A 19,917-nucleotide genomic window follows, 5' to 3' on the forward strand; every position below is an offset into this window, starting at 1 on the left:
GATGTACAGCCTAGAGAAAGTCACTACATCTCAGCCACCTACACAATGAAGATAATACAGGACCTGATTCAGAGTGTTTGTAGAGAGCAGAGGGACGGCCCTGGAGAATAACCACACCTGACTTCCAGTAAGGGCCACAGACAAACCAGCAGTATTAAGGGTCTGGGTTTTCCTCTGAATGAAAGACATCCCCAACCCCACTGAGACAACAACAGATAATGCTTCTCTCTGCTTTGGATGCTGGGGCTCAAAACCAAACCCAGAATAGTTCTAGAAGGGCTTCACAACTTGCACTTGCATTACTTTTTCTTAGTAATGACACTAATCTTATTTGTTCTTGGTCCTCATTTCTTCCTGTTGTACTGTTAGTACCTGTAAGTCTCCTCAAATCTTTTCTGGAATAAGATAGGATATAAACAAGTGAGATTTTATTTTGGACATTGATAAAAGTTTTGCTCTTTATACACAGATCCCTATCGAATTCAGCATTTACTTTAAAATGGTATCATCTTTGATTAAGACAAAAGCCTTCTGTCTAAAAAGACAGTGGTTCCAAAATACACACATCAGAATTACCTTAGACTTTAAAAAATATTCTAATTTAGAAGGTTTGGGATAGACCCCAGGAACCTACAATTTTAAAAAAGTTTCCCAGCTGCTTCTAAGGTAGCCAGCCTAACCCTGGCCATGGAGCTGTGTGTGAGAATCTCAGGCCTGAAACTTTAAAAAAGAGTAGTGACAAAATATAATTTTCTAAATAAAATGTAAACCTCAACTTTAACTGATGTTTCAAAAACAAGGGGTATAAATCCAAATCTGCAAATCAGACCCATCTAAATTCATTAAGGGCAAAAGATTTTGGGAAAAACCCAGCAGTGAGGCCTCCTATGAAATCAAGACGCTCCTACTTACTTTTGGGTCCTTGAGTTTGGTTTTTCTTAAGGTAGTTGCACCTGGAGCAAACTCCCCTGGAATGAAGCTATTTCCCGGTTCCTTGACAACCAACCCATCTGTCTTCAACAGGCACACTCAAATCTTGTATGAGGTCGCAGATGCCGCCAACAGACCTGCCTGTTTTAAGATTTCACCCCAGCTCCACTAGAGGGTGCTCCTTCCCTGGCCTGGAACCCTTCCCTACACGGGGGGTTAGGGTAGGGGGTGTTGGTGGTTGATGGAAACAGTAGCACCCAGATAGGCCAAGGTGTGTTTCACACAGGACACTGAAAGTCAACTTGTGCCTTCCCCATCTCTCTGGGCCTCCAGACACCATGTGGCTGCCATTCCCTAGCCCCAGGCGGCAAAGACCCACAAACTGCCTCTATGATTTTTATTACCAAGTGGGGAGGATGGCTCTGAAAGTACAGCAGGACGGAAAGTCTTACTTCTGGTACATCAAGGCCAGCACTCACTGTGAAGTGTGCGAACACACTGGTGTACACTATGAACAGACCTATCACAACAGCAAAGCAGGGGGAGAGGTGCTAGGGGGATTTTCTGTGTCCCCAAGTCCAGGTCTGCAGGGCTTAGTTGTTCCTTATACACTTTCCTCTAAAGGATGCTCTTTGGCAGGATCCTCAGATGCCCAGGGAATAGGACAACCGGGTCTGTGCATTAAGAACCTTTTTTATAGACTGCTAAGATCCTTGTGCTGGCAGGGGTGCTGAGGGTGCTGCAAATTTCACCTCCCCAAAGTCAGACCTAGGTCTAAAGATGCCTAGACAGCTATCTACCCTCTGGGCCACCATTCTTACTCTGGTGGGGCCCTCAACCCTTTTATGAAGGGGTCACAGTTCCCTCCCCTTCCTTGGAAATCCAGGGCCCCTGTTTAGCACAGGGAGCTAGGAGCCATGGAGAACCCACCAACTATGAAATCAGCACCTGGGAAACCCATGTTAAAAATCTGTGACAATTATGAAACACTTGCCAAAAAGTATGCTAGAAAAGACAAATATTGCTACAGAAACAGGTGGGAGGTAAATAAAGGAGGTGGAATAGAACACACATAGAGAAGGAAAACAGATGACAGTCCAGGTGACAAAACAAACAAACAAACAAACAAACAAACAAACAAACCCAGGACACACATGGGGCAAGGCAATCACAGGTGGAGTTAATACTGACCAGGGATCCAGTTCTGGGAAATTCTCAGTATTATTTTACATCTTGCTATAAGGTACTGAGCCTGGGGCAGGCAGGGCCTGTGACAGATGAAAACACACGCTAGGTCTTTCTAGTACATGCAGTGCTCAGCTACAACAGAGCAGCTGGCTTTACAAGAAATCGCAAAACACACCAGGTACTGATATAGCCTTAACCTGGGGTTGGTCAGAGAAGGAAAGAGGTCCTGGTCCGACAGCAGAGACACACAGGACACCAGGGCTGTCTCCGGGGTGGTCCCTGCCCATGCTGGCTGGGAAGAATGGGGGACTGGCTGGCAGATGCTAGTAGATTTCGGGGAAGGGAAGAGAGCCAGAGAACCAGGGACGCTGAAACTAGAGAAGACGCTGTGATGGTACATCACTAACCCCCATGCACAGTGGCTTTCGGGGTGGGGGTGGGGGGCGGTGGTGGACAGGAGCAGAGGCCCACCAGTGCCTGGGCATGATGCCAGGTGGCAGTCCTGAAACCACAGCAGCCACCCATTCTATTAACCACTGGGAAAGAATCAGTGATTAGGGGCCTCAGTCCCAAGACTGAACATTCTCAGGGAATAATACTGGCCTTATTTTAGAAAGGAGGAACACCCAACAACCTTAATGTGGAAAATCTTACTTGCTGACTGCAATGGCATCGGTGCCTCTGTTTCCTCTAGGTAGCTGCTTCCAGGGAAGGGTGACAAGTACCAGCAGTTAGTCATCTGCCTGTCACTGAGGGTGGGGGATGCTGGTAGCAAGAGCATGGAAATCCATGTGTTACAAGGACACGGGAAAAGAAGGCCTCCTTCCCTTCCTTCTATTTGCTTCTGCTCTGACCTTTCCACAAGGAGCCAGAAAGGCCAGATGGTGATGAAGCGGACAGTCCTACCTGAAAGGCTCACTATGAAATCTCAGGGTGCGTGTTAGCTAGAAACCAGCGAAGCTGTTCTTTCCCTCCCGCTTCCTTCTTCATCCCTTACCCTTCTGTCACTTCCTCCCCCATGAGGGCAAGAGAGGGAGAGAGAGAGAACAGGTACTCCTTTCATTTCCTAAGTACTGTGCATCTTGGTGGCACTAGCTCCCCCTCCATGGTGTCACAGACAACAGGGCAGGTTTGAAACTCCCACCAGGTTACAGATGACAGTTACTTCCAAGTGGTCTTCACAGTTGAGAAGGGCATACATTTCAGGAGGCAGCCTCTGGGGTCCCCCCATTCTCTCACGCACACACACTCACACAGATTCAAATGCAGTGGGAACAATGTGCAGCCACTGGGCTCAGTCAGCTCATGTCAAGTATTGCACCACGAGGAACATGAGCACACAGGTGAGCAGCATCCCACCGATCATAAAGTACTTGTCCTGGAAAGCCCGCTTCTCAATGAGCCGCATCACTGTGTTGGACAAGCCCAGCATGTTGGCAATGTCAAGGATCTTCTTCTGAGTCCCCTGGGGGCAGACAAGAAGAGAAAGAAAAACAACGATCAGCTCTTTTTGCCAAGGAATGGGACTTTACCAACAGACAGTCTCCTGGTCATGCCTGAAGCATATAAAAAGCAGCATTAATCAGAAACAGATTCACGCTTATGGTCAAATGACTTCTGATCAGGGTACCAGAGCAAAGCAAGGAGGCAAGAAAAGTCTTTTCCACAAATGTGCTGGAACAAGGGACTCTAGGCACATGGGGATCACAGACACACACACACACGTCTCATATATTTTATACCCATGTATGTGTGTGAAAAGATCCTCAATTCATATTATGCCCCCAAATTAATTTGAGATGGATCACAAAATTAAACACAAGCTTCTAAAGGAAAATAGGAGAATGTCCAAATGCTGGAGACCCAGGTGTATACCAAGCACAGAATGAGTAAACGATGTACAGTGAATCTTTGTACTAGAATACTACTTGACAATAAAAAGGACCTAATGACCTACATGGAACAACATCAAAGAGCCTGGAAAACATTCCTGAGAGGAAGAAGTCATACTTCCGAATACATTTATGTGAAGTTCAGTAACAGGCAAAACTACTTAATGGTGAGATAAATAAGAACAATGGTTGCCTGAAAGGAGGGGTAAACTGGCTAGGAAAGCAGGAGGGACTGTACAGGGCCAATGGAAATGGTCTGTCTAGAGAGCAGTGTGAGTTACAAAGGTGTGCACACTTGCCAAAATTCAATGACCTGCACACATTAGATCTGTGCGCCTCTTGTATGTACATTATATCTCAAGAAAAATTTTTTTACAATGTCATACATTTTCTTAAAAAAAAAAAGGCAACATCAAAAAACTTTTCCTCTGCTTCTTAACTCCCAAACCCTGGCTATCAGCTTGTTCACCTTGTAGAATAGAAATTTCTGGGATTCTTCGGCGTGTAATGTGTGGGTCAATGTCCATGTTTATCAAAGGGTCTGAAGGGTACAATTACCAGTGCCATGATCCCTTACAAAATACCACCAAAGGCAAAAGGATATTTTACTCCTCAATCAACAGCCCATAGCACCCAGCCTGCCCCTCCTCTTGGCTTTCTAATTTTTGTTTTTAAGCACAATTTCTTATGAAGTAATAAGCTTAAATGACTCCTAGGACAGACCCCATAGCCTACTTCCACACACGTCACCCACTGCATCCTTATGGATGGCATCTAACCTAATGCCCTACGTGCCTTTTTTAAATCAACAATGCATTAACGAGCAAGAGAGAAGAGGAAGAGGTGCAGACAACATGAGGCATCACAGACAGGAATTCAAAACCTAGGTTCAGCCCCGCAATGACAGACAAGCCTTACTGAAAGACATCTCTCAAGTCAAACTTTACTGTTACGAGAAGGCCAGAGACATGTTTTTTCCATAACAGTAATGGTAAAATTTAGGCTCTCGCTAAAGATTCTGTTTAGCTCAGATTATTTTATTACTATATGAAGTATAAGTAGCAAATCACTTGAAAATTAACATAAATTTCAAAAAAATGTATTCCTTTCCAACCCCAAATTTCCCCAAATCATGGCCCAGTTCCTTCATGCTCTCTCCCATGTTCCTTTCAAATGGTTTAGGCAGAAAACCCCAACAGGACTGGGGTGGGAGGAGGGAATCAAAAGACTTTAAAAGACAGGTAGGCAGCAGTAGATGTCCAGAGGAAACTGAATCAGAAACCTCACATTCCAACCCCAACCACCTTGCCAGGCTTCCCGGCACTGCCTTCTGGGGACAGTGTAGGGGCAATGTTGCTTGGACTCCCCAGTAATACGAGACTTTGCGAGGACATGAACATTTGTTTTAACAATAAGCTCTAACTAACCCCACCTCCCAGGTACATGGGTACGACATGGGGAGTTTTGTCCTAAAAGACTTTTACTAGGGCGCCTGGATGGCTCAGACGGTAAGTGTCCAACTCTTGATTTTGGCTCAGGTCATGATCTCAGGGTTGTGAGACTGAGCCCCTGATCAAGACCCAGCATGGGTCTGCTTAAAATTCTTTCTCTCTCCCTCTGCAAGCTCCACCCCCTCCCCCCCCCAATCAAAAATAAATAAATAAAAGGGTTTTACTGTTTTACTGGGTTGTGGGCAGTTTTCTAAGGAAAATGTAGATTAATCATCATGTATCAGTTGAGATTACTGCAGGCGGCCACTCGGAATGGTGGCACCTGTGAAGCTGTCAAGAGAGCATACTTCAGGACCACAAGCACCACCACAGCCAGTGGCAGGTTAATTGTCCCTCGTGGCTTGCCTGACCTTCTCCCTGGTAAAGATGGCAGGGGCTGGTCAGCAATGTACCAAAGGCCTGTGGAGCTGACAGGCTCAACGTGGTCCAAAAAAAACTAAGATAAAGTTCACACTTCCGAGTGACTGTTTCTCACAGCTCAGTGGCCGGGACTGCTTCGTTCACAGGGGACCACACCCTGATAATAGGCGCAGCCCACACCCCATTATCCATCAGGGCTGATACAGGAAAAGGGCTGAGGCTGAAACACCACGATTGACATCAGAATCTGTGTAATGTTTCTGTAAACCACTCCCGGGGAAGGGGTGGGAGTCAGGGGGGAGTTGGAGTCTCAGCCAATGGGGCAGGGCTTCTAGAAAACACCTGTGACTACCAAAAGTACAGAGGTGCTGTAGCTCAGCAGCAGGTGCTCTAGAAGCCATCTGCCACCAGGCAGCTAGGGCAGCCCTAAGCCCCCACCACTCACTACTATCCGCTTCGGTTACAGGTGCACAAAAGATGTGGTGTCCAAGGTGGTCCACCGGAGGGGCTCTCCAAGAAGCCACGGAGGGGGAGGTGCCACATACGGCCGCATCTGCCTTCTTAGAATCATGGATTCTGTAATTTCTGAAATTGTGGAATTTCTTGGATCTTACTGGTTCCTTCTGTAGCGGCCACTGTCACGAAAGGTTCGGGACAGGGAAAAGGACCTAGGTACCAAGAGATGCCAAATCATGCTTCACAGTGAGCACAAGAAATAGCTACTGGTAAAGGGAGCATGGTGACCCGTGGACTCGCAATAATTCAGCTCCGACAGGAAGGACCCCAGGCTCCATCAAAATCTCAAAATGTGAAGATAAAGAGCCGAAAGGTAAATGCGGGTACCAAACTGTTGGAGGAGGCCAAGACAAGGGGCCTGGTCCCTGTCCCCCGGAAGTGCCCCACCTTCAAAGTCAGTCTCTGGGCCCTTAGTCCCTCCAGAATACTGTGCCCTCCTCCAATGAGGTCATCCATGCCGTGGTGAATTTTCTGGAGGGAGGAGTTGAACTGCAGCGAGTCATCCATTGGGATGGTGGTGTCAGAGTCCTGTGAAAGAGACGCAGGCACTGGATTAGCTCTGCTGGCTGCTCGGCTCCTGGGATCCCGCCACATCTGGCCACTCTGCCTTTGGGCCAAGGCCAAGCTCGAGGAATAGCCAGAGGGAATGGTGCAAGAATCAAAGGAACCGAATAGAGAGGAAAATGCAAAGCAGAGACCTGGGTGGCCTCTGTTCGCTCAGAGCAAGAGCAACCTTCCTCAGATGTGGCACTCTGCAAACGAATCCATTACATGAGGCCCGTTAACTCCTGCCTCTCTGCCATGACCATGGTCTAGGACAGATGTCGGTCCTTCAAGGCCTTGCTGGGCTCCTCCTAAAGGCTTTCTCTGACCATGAACTCAGCCCATTCCACACGTTCCTCTCCTTTGCTTTCCCTTAACGCAATATTAACTGTTTGCTTTTGGTCTGCAGCTGTTTTACCTACAGCTTATCACTGCAATTAGATTGAGACTAATGGTAGAGGAACCTGTGCTTTCCATCGAAGGCCAAAGCGTGGCCCGGATGGGACAATTCTAAGCAGGCAAGAAAGGTCTGGAAAGAAAGGGAGGAAGGGAAAAACAGATGTTGATCAAGCCCTTTCCACTCTGCGTGCACATTGCCCTAAGCTCCCCGCATCTTCATGCAGACATTACGGCGTAATTACCATAGCATTCCCATTTTAGAGGTGAAGAAACTGAAGCCCAGAGAGGTGGAGCGGCCTGTCTTGACTCATGCAGAGCTAAGTTCAGTGGGGCCTGCATCTCACTACTGAGAGTGAGCCTGCCCTCTTAATCATCCTGTAGAGACCAACTGGAGACTGGCCCTGGAACTCTAAGTTTACACCGAAGTAGACTGTATACAGCAGTCAGGACTGGCTATAATGCTGTTTTTTCCTGCCTCCTGATGATAGCACGTTCTTCAGTCTGCCAAGCAGTGCCATTCCCATCTCTTTTGATCATCATGAAGAAGCTAAACCACCTCATCTTTCCTCCCAAGTTCAGAGCCATTTTTCATGCATCTACCCTCAATCCCCGCAGATGACACGCTTCTCACAGGTAGGAGCCATGGCTTTGTATTTTTCCACAAGCTTTACTCTTGGCACCCTCCATGGTGTTCTGCACACGGCTAATGGTCAGTGGGGCAAAGACTCTAATGTTTGAATGAATCAACGAGCAGCTCTGACAGGCATTTGCAGAATGCCTTTTATATACAAATTTTTCTTAACCTCCCACCCGAAAGAGTATATATAGCTCATGGGGAAAAATGTATTATAGTTGCAGCTCACAGAATGACCAGCAAGTACTTCATTTGGCAAGTCAATTTTCTCTAGGGACACTGTCTACACAGTCCCACACCAAGCTGGTAAGAAACAAAATAATTCTGAGTGATCGTCCCAGGCCTAAAACAGGCCTGAATACCCAGTGCTGTATCAGACGCCCACACACCTTTTAGTGGGTTGGACAGTTCATTGCGCCTTTTGAAGAGCAGCTATGAAAATCTGAAACTTATAATTAATTAATTAAAATTTTTTAAAAATTAAAAAATTTTAAAAATTTAAAAATTTAAAAAAATTAAAAAGAAAAAGAAAATCTGAAACTACAAGAAAGACAGCTATCCTTACCATTAGACCACCAACACGTCCTCGTTACACTTTTGATTTGTTAATCATTGCTACGTGACTGCTTACCCTAGAGAAGCAAAAACTATGCAGGCACATTCAGGGAAATTTATTGCCAGTGTAGACACAGCAAAGAGACTTAAATATCTGTGAAATGTGGACTGGTCTGAATTCTGATGGCAGACTTTGAAAGCTAAGATCTTGTTAGAAAATGAACCTCTCGGGACACGTGGGTGGCTCAGCGGTTGGGCGCCTGCCTTCGGCTCAGGTTGTGATCCTGGGATCTGGGATGGAGTCCCACATCGGGTTCCCTGCAGGGAGCCTACTTCTCCCTCTGCCTGTGTCTCTGCCTCTCTCTCTCAGTCTGTGTCTCTCATGAATAAATAAATAAATCTTAAAAAAAAAAAAAAAAACCTCTCTGTAAAACAAAACAAAACATAACAAAAAGGCCTCCAAGTCCAGCTCACTTGATGAAAATATATTACACAGGACATGAGAAAGGCCAGTGTGCTCTATAGCCATGTGCAGGAAATGAGCCCATGGAGACCCGAGGGCAGGGGCAAGGGTATCCCAAAAATCCAACATGTGAACCAACAGGCCACTTTTGAACAGGCTCAAGTTAAGCAATCTGTCCAAAACAAAGTATCTGTTAACAAATTCCTTCAAATGGCTGCTCAGATTAGGGGCAAAAACATTTTAATGCATCTGACGCTGGAACCACACACAGACACAGCACAATGGTGACCGCCCGAAGGCAGCTTTGAAATGCTGCCCTCTTGACAAATGGTCTCCATTCTAATCATCTGTCTCTATCTGATCAGAAAAACGTTTCTACCACGTGAACTTCCACCTCTCCGTCAAACCAGGTCATTTTTACCTCTGCCCATTCCCTCAATTCAACTGCTTTCTTTTCAGGTTTCTGTATTAGAAAAAAGAGATTTCCCTTCTAGGTCTAGTGGCTGTGGCAATGCACAAAGTCCACCGTCATTTCCAGTTAGTCTCCTCTTGCTCAGTTGGCTTCAGATACCCCCCAAAAAGGATGAAGCTCCAAGACCCCAGCCGCAGCTCCAGTGAGCCGCCCAGTACCTGCAGATCCCCACCCCAGGAGCCTGGCTTACGTTAGTGGTGAAAGTGCGAGACAGGAGCGCCTCTCGCTGTCTCTCCTGCTGTTCCCTCGCGTATCGCCGATGCTGGAAGTTACTGAGAGCAGTCTGCAGATGCTGGACATCATACTTTAACTGGTCAACACGACTGGAATTAATGGAGAGAGAGATTACATTCCGGAAACTCAGGCAGCACACTTAGAGTAGCCAGGCTTTGCATTCAAGATGTTTCCTTACTTCTCCCTACATCACTGTGTGTTATCCCCGCTAAAATCATCTGATTTTGATCAAGGATATTGAAACTAAAAGCAGTAGCCTGTGGTCAAAGCAAGGTTGTAGCACACAAGATTCCAACAGCTTTACTTAAGCATCTGCTGGTCTCTGATTCTGGATGCATGACAGGGAACAGGTGACAGGAAGCAGGCTCAAAGACCTCTCCCTGACCTTCTATGGATTAGATCGCTTTCCAAGAAGCCCAAGGGCATCTTTTGAGTAAAGCATCAACAAAGTTTCATAAAACTTTAGGGAGCAGGGGCTGGGGTGGAGGTGGTGAGGGGAGTTTCATTTTAATTTTATGGAGGAATATCAAACATTAGATCGGTAAGTTCATTATAAACTGAAGTGATTAAGGGCAAGATTTCATTTCAACCCAAGAATGCAGCGGGAACCAAAGGGTAGGGCAAATCTCCCTGGCAGCAGCAGGATTCAAGTGAGCAATCTGGTCAGAAAGTACTTGGAGGCAAAATTTTAGAATGACCCAATATAAAGAGATACGAAGCTTCTGAGCCGCCAGCCTCACAGGCTTTTTATGTTGAGGAAGCATGCCTGAAGTGGAAATTGTGCCCTTTAGGGACTTTGCCAGCTTTATCTTTACAGAGTCTCAGTTTTTCAATGTGTAAATGGATTTTCAGAATATTCGATAGCCTCCCCTGGGCTAGCTCTGATGGGCTGGGGGTGTCAGAGCACTCACAGTTTGGCATTCTGTCTTTTGTTAGGGGGCTCCTTGCTGGACAAAATCTCCAGACGCTCTAGATGGTTGAATATCTGGTCTATGCTTGCTTGGATTTCGTTTTCTACTACTGCACAAAAGAGAAAAAAGAATAATTGCTGGAAAAGAGACAGTGAACTTAAATTAGAATGATACATTAAACATATCTTTTTTCCATATCCAATAAATTCAAAGAAACACATTTGAAAAGGGAGAAAAATGCAAGTACCACTGAATAACAGGAAAAAATTCAAGTTACACTAAGTGACTCTGTAAACGTTGTTCTAAATACATACACACACAACACACACACATATATGTAGCTGTTAAAGCCATAACAATGCCAATTTTTTAAAAAGCTAGATAAATCTGTAGAAATAAATTTCCTGCCTTTAGAAATGAAATATTTTAAGCAAAATGCAGTATCTTCTGAAACAGAACGAGGTCTCTTTTCCTTTGAGATTATTCTCAGATACAAGTTATAAATATCTAGTATAAAGGCTGCCAATTGAATTCCCTACAGTAATGAGGTTAAAAGAAAAAAAAAAAAAAAGCACAAAGGGGAAGATTAGTGTGTGAAACACAGAGAAACGCTCCCTTAAGGCTTTCCATAAGAATGGGCAAACTGACGTTGCAATCCCCAAAATAGACCAAATATCACTAGGAAAGGCCCAGGAAAGAATCCTCAGAGGTAAAGATATGATAAATACACTCATTTTCCTTATCCCTTTTGATAAACAGTCGAAATGACCTCTTTTCCATTTCTAATCGTGTGACAATGAGAACACTGGGAAGGCAAACAGAGCCCATGGACACTAACTGTGCACAAAAGAAAGGGCACCCAGACTGCTTCTTGCTGAGTAAAGTCATGACAGCAGACAGTGATGTCACCATCCTGGGCCAACCTACAGCTAACAAACACAGTTTAGATTAGATCAAGGTAGGCACAGAACCCAGAAAAGAGACACCTCTGAAGCTGCAGAAAGAAGGTACTAGTGGACCAAATACGGTGCGCTCACAGCCAGGTAGGGAGGTGAGGGGGTGGCCTCCACAGTGTGTGGGTAACCAGCGGTGCCCCTATGACCAGCTCTGGGACAGGACCTTTCCTTGTAACAGAGAAGAAACTACAAAACAAAAAGCAGTGCTCTTCTCCAAAGAAACCATGGTGTGGGAACTAAACCAATTAATATTGCTATTCGTTTCTGAATAATCCTCCTAAAGAGCCACAGTTCTCAGCTCAGAAGAAATGACCAATTCCAGTTAAATATCCCTGAAGTGGTATGGAGTACATTCCTCTAAGGGCTTGGTAATTAGATTAAGACAGATGGAGGAGAAGAACGTCCATTCCCATAGGGCCATGTCAGGTTGAGTGGAGGGGTAATGGGGGATAAGACTTGTGGGATTCCACAGGGTGCAATCAGGGAAGTCAGGGACTTTGCCAGAGGGTTTTTCTGTCCACCCCAACAACAGAACTCATTCTGCGCTGAATCATTAAGCCCCTGAGGCAGAAATGCGGTCAGGAAACCCAGCCCATTAGCATCGTGTCATCAGAGAAAGGACTCTGGTCTCCATAGTTAATTACTCACAGTGCAGAGACTGCTTGTCTGCCGTCTCCAGGCGTGCCATGTGAGACTGGATCTCATGGACCTGCCTATCAAAGGAAGAGAGAGGAAATGAGTGAGACAGGAGTAATCAACAGTGCTTCGGTCAGGAAAGACACGTTTTCTGATGCCAACATGTAACTGATTTAAATTGACAGCATCATTGAACTGTAAAATTTGTAAGTGGCACTTTAGGCCACATGTTTTGGCATGATTTCTAACATTTTAACATGAACATGAATAATAATACCGACAGGCAGCATTTATTGAGCCCTTGCCACATATCAGACATCCTGCAAAGTCAATAACCCCATGAGGAAAGTACCATTATCATCTTCGTTTTATAAATAAGACGACTGTAGCGCAGAAAGGTTATGTAGCTTGTTCAAGGTCACACAGCAAGTGATAAACCCCAATCTGGACCCAGCCAATCCCACTCTCTGTTCTTTGACCCAATGTGCCGAGCGCTGGTCTGTACTAGGGAGGGCCAAAGGGCAGGACAGATATAATCCTTGTCCTTGAGAAACAATGTAATTAGGAATGACAGGCCAGAGAGACATGAGAAGTCCCAAGAAGATTTGAGGGAGCACTAATACATATAAGTCTAAACAAAAAGAAAGCTGAGGAACTGTGCCTGGTGGTGCCAAGCAAAGGCAAGCACACAGGAGAGTAAGCTGGAGGGAACAGGTGGGGTGAAGGCAGTTCTGAAGATCATTTTGAAGACATGATCTACTGAGGGAAGAGATGAAGAAAATGGTACCCAAAGAGGCATTGTCAGGTGGATTACGATCAGGCTCGCCGGCCTGGAAGAGATTTGGGGTCAGAGGGGAGAAGGGATGAGGCTATCAGTTGGAGATGATCAGAGAAGGTCCTGAAAGATAGAGATCTCCTGTTTGGTAAACATCTTTCCCCAGCAATACCAGGTGATTGCTATCTCTTTTGGAAATGCAACACTGTACCCTGGACCTCTGGCACAATCCCAGACATCAGGCCCTGGAGCACTCTCCAGAGGCTCCCCTGGGCTTGGCCAAGGTCACCCTCGGAGCCCTTCCTGGCAGGCCTGTGTGATCAGTACTGAATACTGCCTCTGTTGCCCCCAACAACTGCCTCCTAGTGTGTCTGGTCTTTCCATATTAGAGGCACATGGGAGGAGTCTGCTGAGCTCTTCTATCACCTCCAACCCTTGAAAGATTAGCAGCCATCCTCCACCATGAGCACCAACTGTGAACCCAAATTTACTAATGCAAGCCAGGAGTCCAAAGTTGGTTTCAACTTCCTCTCGTCTTTTCCCAGGGCTTTCCTGAAACCTCTAAATATGACCCACGGCACCAGAAGCAAGGCCAGCTCTCTAATGACCCTGAGTGCACCTGGGTGAGACGCATGGCCCTGAGAGGAAACTAGAAATCACTACTAGAGATGGAGAGACCAGACTGCTACTCCAGTCAGGTAAGTCCTGAGAGTTTAGAATGAGGGCACATGAGATTTGGAAGCAGATACAGGAATGCAGCTTGACTTAAGCAACATCTGGATCAGGGTTACCATAGGAACGGCAGTAGAGGACCGCATGGCAACGCTGATGGAAAGGAGAATTAGGATTTCACAGAAGGCCTGAACATAGGCAGTGAGGCAAATTTTCAGTGGTAGCTTCATAGAGCAAATCTGAAAATTAGCAGCGTCACTGACAGGAATGGAACATAATACAAAAAGGGGTGGGGGCAGAGAGTATCCAAGACAACTCTGAATTTCAAAGTATGAGAGAGATGACCTGTCCCACCTGCTATTAACACTTATTACAAAGCTATAATAACAGGGGGATCTGGGTGGCTCAGTAGTTGAGTGTCTGCCTTCTGCTCAGATCGTGATCCCAGGGTCCTGGGATCAAGTCCTGCATCAGGCTCCCCACAAGGAGTCTGCTTCTCCCTCTGCCTATGTCTCTGACAGTCTCTCTGTGTCTCTCATGAATAAATAAATATTAAAAATAAAAACAACCCACCAAAGCCATAATAATAAAAACAATATGGTAGCAGTACAGAGACAGACAGACGAACCCTAACCCCAACCCTGACCAAGAAGCAAAGAATAGAGGCTAGCTAGAAAGAGCTCTCCATGTTTGGGAACTCAATGACATAAATGAGTGGAAAAAAGAAGGTACTAGAGTCAATGCCAAAGGCTCATTTTGTTACCCATATAGCAGACAATATCTCACATAATACACAAAAATAAACTCCAGATGGTTTAAAGCCCAAATGGAAAAAGCAAGGCTTTAAAACTTTCTGAAGAAACTGATGAATCACTGAACTCTACCTCTGAAACTAATAATATACTACATGCTGATTAACTGAATTTAAATTAAAAAAACTTTCTGAAGAAAATATAAAAGTGCATATTATGACCTCAGGTTAAAGAACTTCTTAAGACAAAAAACAAAACTATCCCCAAACCTCACACACCACAAGGCTGGTAAATTTGAGTACGTGAAAACAAAAAATTTTTCTGCAGCAAAGGTGCCATAAAAACAAATAAATAATAAAAGGCAGAGACTGGAAAATACCTGGAACAAGTAAGAAAGGACTCCTGTCTAGAACATATAAGAGGAATGCTACAAGTCAACAGGAAAAGTCAAACAGAGAACTTCTGTAAAATGCGCAAAAGGCAACTGACAGTAAAGAAAACCCAAACAGTCAATATAAAGAGATACTTCCCTTGACCAGCAATCAGGAGAAGGCAAATTCAAAATAATGAGACATCACATCTCATTGGATTGACAAGTATTTTAAGCTTTAAGGATGAGGGCTTCATGGCAGGCTAAATGAGGTACCCAAAGGATCCTAGGGGAGATTTCCAGCATTCTACCACAGGGCTGCCTTTGGCTTTATGTTTTGTCCAATTTTTTTTTAAAGCCAACATATGAAATTTGAACATGATTCTGTGCTATAAAGAGTAGTTAGACTGGGTGGTGGGCACTGAGGTGGGCACTTGACGGGATGAGCATTGGGTGTTATTCTGTATGTTGGCAAATTGAACACCAATAAAAAATAAATTTATTATTAAAAATGAGTAGTTAGGATATTGTACTACAAAATAAATATTAATGTTTTTCATTTAGGCTAAAATAGTAAGATGAAATTTGTCAGGGATGAAAAGTATTTTGACTTTTTAAAAAAGTCACATGTACAATATTGAACGGCACTCCATTCTGGGAGCCATCTGTTCAAGGACCCTGTCTATTAAAGGCTTCCCCTAATGGAAGATGATGAACAAGATGACTGGGAAAGAGTCTAGAAGTCAAATCACAAAGAGGAACTGTCAAAAGAGCTAGTGATAGTAAGCCTCTGAGGAAAGAAAAGGGGGAAAAAAAAAAAAAAACCTCTATATTAAAACGGGGAAGTTGGTGCTCTTCAAATATCTAGAGTTGACATACAGGAAAAGGAATGGGCTTGTTCTCCATTGCTGCTCCTTAAGGGAGATCCAGAACCAAAAGGTCCAGATTTCAAGATGACAGATTTCAACTCAGCATACCCCCTACCCCTCAAAAAATCCCGGAGAATAATTATGAACTCTCATTCTTCAAGAAAAGGAACAAGGAAAAGGAGAGTTCCTGCATGTCTGCCTTGGATTTTATAAAGGGTCTTTCTGACCAAAGTGTGTTGGAATGGAAAATCTTGCCAGTCCCTTTCAATTCTTAAATAAATAAATAAATAAATAAATAAATAAATATTTTTTTTAGATTTTATTGATTTATTTGAGAGAGAGAGAGAGAGAGAGAGAGAGAGAGAGGGAGGAGAGCACACAAGCAGGGGGAACTGCAGGCAGAGGGAGGAGAAGCAGGCACCCCACGGAACAGGGATCCCAGGACCCTGGGATCATGACCTGAGCCAAAGGCAGATACTCAACCACTAAGCCACTCAGGCAAAATTTTTTTTTTTTAAATTTTGAGATAGAGCACACGTGTCTGCATGTGTGCAAGCTGGTGGGCAGGGAGCAGCAGAGGGAGGAGGAGAAAGAGAATCTTAAGCAGGCTTCATGCCCAAGGCAGACCCCAATCCTGGGCTCAATCAACCCTGAGATCATGACCTGAGCCAGAAACAGGAGTCAGACTCCTAACCAGCTGTGCCACCCAGGTGCCATCCCCCTTCAATTCTTAAATTCTATGAGGACAGAGGGAGAGATGGTTGCAACACCTACCCTTTAAACACCCTTCATTTGGCTTTTACTGGTTTCTAAGCTAAAACAGGTAAACTTTAAGTTGTAGGGAAACATTACTGACTTTTCCCATCTAAGCTCTATTATAGGCTTTGAATGAACTAGAAAAGATACTGCCAAGAAAATGATTCCAATCTCTACATTTCCTACCTGAGAGGAAATAAATGCAAAATAACCAAGCAAGTATTAATTAATGACAGGGTGGGAACTACAGTATGCTAAGCGGGAAATCTGTTTTATTTTTTTTTAAGATTTTTAATTTATTTATTCATGAGAGATGCAGAGAGAGGCAGAGACATAGACAGAGGGAAAAGCAGGCACCCTGCAGAGAGCCTGATGCGGGACTTGATCCAGGACCGGGATCACACCCTGAGCTGAAGGCAGATGCTCAATCACTGAGCCACCCAGGCATCCCAGGAAATCTGTTTTGAACTGGGAATTCACAAACACACCTGAAGCCAATACGGAACAGGTGATACACAGGTATGACTTGGGAGTGTGGACACTAGAAACTGTTAAGTCCTAGCCCCATTCAGCACGGGGTCCATGGTGGGCTTGGGTAATAATATAAACAAACAGAGACCCTAATAATAAGTCACTGTTGCTGACTCAAAAAAAAAAAAAAAAAAAAAAGTCTGCAGAAGATCCAGGAAGAATTTTAAAATGAAGTTGTCTTTTTAAAGTCCATGGAACCACCCTAATGCCCCTTCATATACACCCACTTTGTATCCATTATGCCTCTGACCACTGCAAGCAGGAAACAAAGTTTTGGAGTTAAAAGAAACTGGTTTCAAGTTCTGGTTCCACTACATAGCAGCTGAGGGACCATGAACAAGTCATTTAACTCCTTGACGCCTCAGTCTTAGGTAAAATAGGGTATTAACAATCACAATTATTTAAAGGCTCATAGATCCAAATGCAGCATGAAACTGCTGTGTAACCTACATAGCATCACAGAAACCTTAGTGGTTGTTTTTACTTAAAAGTGGTGGGAACCATCTGGCCATTTTCATCTCCCTGACCTTGCTTCTACCACATTTAGCCTCTCACCAGAAGGCAAAATCAAAAAAAGGTAAAACTGACCTTGGGATAAAATAATAGTTTTTACACCCAGCTGCTCATCAAAATCACTTGGGAGAGCTTGTTAAAAATAGAGCTTCTTCTGCTCCAGACCTAATGAATCAGAATCTCTAGAGATAACAAGGTGCAGAGCACTGAATGGTCCTGAATGATATAGAGGACAAGTATGGGCACTGGAATATCGAAAATAGAAGCCTGGCTACTTATTCCTCTATGATGTTCATTCAAATGAAGTTTTATTTAAGTATAAAATGTTTATTCTGATTTTCATCCCTTTTTTTTTCTTTTCACTCGTTCATGTGGTGATTCAGGAGCTTTCAAGACACCTAATTTTAAAATATCAATCTCAAAAAAAAAATATCAATCTCAAAATAAATAAGTTAATTAATAAAATAAAATAAAATATCAATCTCCTTCAACATACTTTCAGGGACACCGCACAAGATAACCACCAATTGGGTTCAAAGTCCCAGCAAAATTCATATGCTCGGTTACTGCCGTGTCAATTCAGTTAGACAATTGTTAATTTCTGCCAACTGCAAAAGTTAACTGCTGATGCTCACAGGGTTGCGTGTTCCTCTTTAAGACACTCCATCACCAGTTATTATGAAGCTGAAAGGAGACTCGGAGTTGAACCAGCCTCAGACATTTCACAGATCAGAAAAATAAGGTGAAGAAGTCTAGAACCAGGACTCCCAGATTCAGCACTTGAGAAGAAAAGACTAACTGTAAAAGACCAACCCTTCCTTAGCAACATGAGAAATGCCATTCCTTTTCCAATGGACTCACAGGCTGAATTTTTTTTAATCCCTTCCTGTAATTTTGATGAGCCCAGGGCTCCAGGGTGAGAACCATATTCTGTCATTTTAATACCGTTACAAAGTAGGTTCTGTAGTCTCACTCACCCAAACCAAACACTCCATCACTATGGTCTTTAGTATAAACCAGATCAGAATAAAAGCGGGGGGGGGGGGGGGTCGCAGCAACAAGCTTAGTGTCGATGAGGAGTAGGTGCTGACATCATTTAGGAACTGTGAGCTGCAATGAAGCTTTTTCTGACGACCTTAGCCCAGGGACGGCTCTTTCTAAATTGCTAAAGAAGATTCCGCTCCTTTACCCTCCATCGCATCCTGTCACACCTTAGATCAGTCTCCGGACTGTCCAACAGTAAACTATGTGGAGGGGCCCTGACTTCCCACCAGCTCTATCAATCCAGAGCGCTGAGTTGGCAGGTGCTGGACAAAGCATTATGATCCGTAAGTGTGACTTTCCCTTCGCCCAGTCTACCCAGCAGGTGGATTGCGGCCTCGAAGATCCCAGGAGCCGTCCGGCCCAACGTCTCCAGGCATCAGGCCGGACCCTCCAACCGCCGCCGACCTGGGCACCCCGCCAGAGACTGAGCGCTTCCGAGCTGCCCCGGGCTGCGCCCCGCCGGAAGGACTCGGCCTCTACACCGGCGGACGCCCGAGGCCCCAGCCAGGGGAGCCGGCCTCGCCCAGCCTGGCTGCGCTCCCGCCCGTGCCCCGACGCGGCCCTCACTTGTGCGTCTGCTGGTATAGCGGCTCCATGTCGCCGGCCGCGCCGGGTCCGGCCCTGGCTTCCTCGGAACACGTCCTCACAGAGCCCTTTCCGGTTTCCGGCTTCCGGCTTCCGGTCGCAGGACCCGCCCCCTCCTGCCAGCCAGGGCTGCCCCCACGCGCGCCCGGCTGGCGGTGGTGGCGAGAGAGGAGGAGGGTAACGGGAGAAGAGGCCCGGGCAAGAAGGCCAGGTGTAGTCAGAGGCGCTGCGGCAGATCGGGGACGAGGAAACGTGGGTTTGGGCCGGGGGCGGTCTTCAGCATCAGCTCAGGCGTTGACCAGGGCAGTCGGAGAGGACCGACGTGGGGTCCTCAGAGCCCGGCTGCAGCAGAGCAGGTGGATGGATCCCTGCCCTTCCCTGCGGTTGGCTTCGCCGTCGACTGCTCCGCTCTGGGATTGGATGGAGATTTCGCTCATCGCTGTAGTGTCTGCCCCGAGCTTCTCCTCTGTCAAATCTGTCCGCTTCCTACCCTCCCCGCCCGTCCCCCCCTCCCCATTATCCTTCCAATAAACTCAAAATGAATGAGCGGTTAGTTACTATGTGTGCAGTGGGGGAAACCGGGCTCCTCTTGCCCTCCAAAGAGGTCGCGGGCTAGGAAGTAAGATAAGTATACAAAGAAGTCCAGACAGGCTGAGCTGAGCCGGGGTCAGCCCCGTCGAAGAGTCAGGAAAGACTCCTAATGTAGGAGGTGGCATTTGAATTAGGACTCGAAGGATTGGGACGCTTCGGTCTCTCTCTCCACAGAGACCTAACCCGTGTCCACCCTCCCAGGCTTATCTGCAGTTCCTTCCAAGGGAGGAGATGTTCCTCTTCCTTTGACAAGTTGATG

At 45.6% G+C, this 19,917-nt stretch overlaps 1 protein-coding gene across 6 annotated transcripts; it reads right to left on the reverse strand.

The window, feature by feature from the left end:
• Positions 1-406: 406 nt before the first annotated feature.
• On the reverse strand, positions 407-19,512 carry GOSR2 (golgi SNAP receptor complex member 2). 6 transcript variants are annotated; one of them, XM_038546990.1, is made up of 6 exons: positions 19,050-19,492; positions 12,213-12,277; positions 10,609-10,714; positions 9,654-9,786; positions 6,785-6,925; positions 407-3,583 (listed from the first exon to the last, which is right to left on the reverse strand). In XM_038546990.1, exons 1-6 carry the CDS (start codon positions 19,076-19,078, stop codon positions 3,422-3,424), a joined length of 636 nt encoding a protein of 211 aa, XP_038402918.1. In that variant the 5' UTR covers positions 19,079-19,492; the 3' UTR covers positions 407-3,421. The 6 variants fall into 6 exon arrangements, with proteins under 6 accessions (XP_038402918.1, XP_038402917.1, XP_038402920.1 ...); XM_038546989.1 differs by having other exon boundaries at positions 10,609-10,717; positions 19,050-19,205; XM_038546992.1 differs by lacking the exon at positions 19,050-19,492 and adding an exon at positions 18,650-18,838 and having other exon boundaries at positions 10,609-10,717.
• Positions 19,513-19,917: the final 405 nt, after the last annotated feature.

The sequence above is a fragment of the Canis lupus genome, chromosome 9, assembly GCF_011100685.1.
Source record: "Canis lupus familiaris isolate Mischka breed German Shepherd chromosome 9, alternate assembly UU_Cfam_GSD_1.0, whole genome shotgun sequence".
In the NCBI taxonomy this organism is placed as follows: domain Eukaryota; kingdom Metazoa; phylum Chordata; class Mammalia; order Carnivora; family Canidae; genus Canis; species Canis lupus.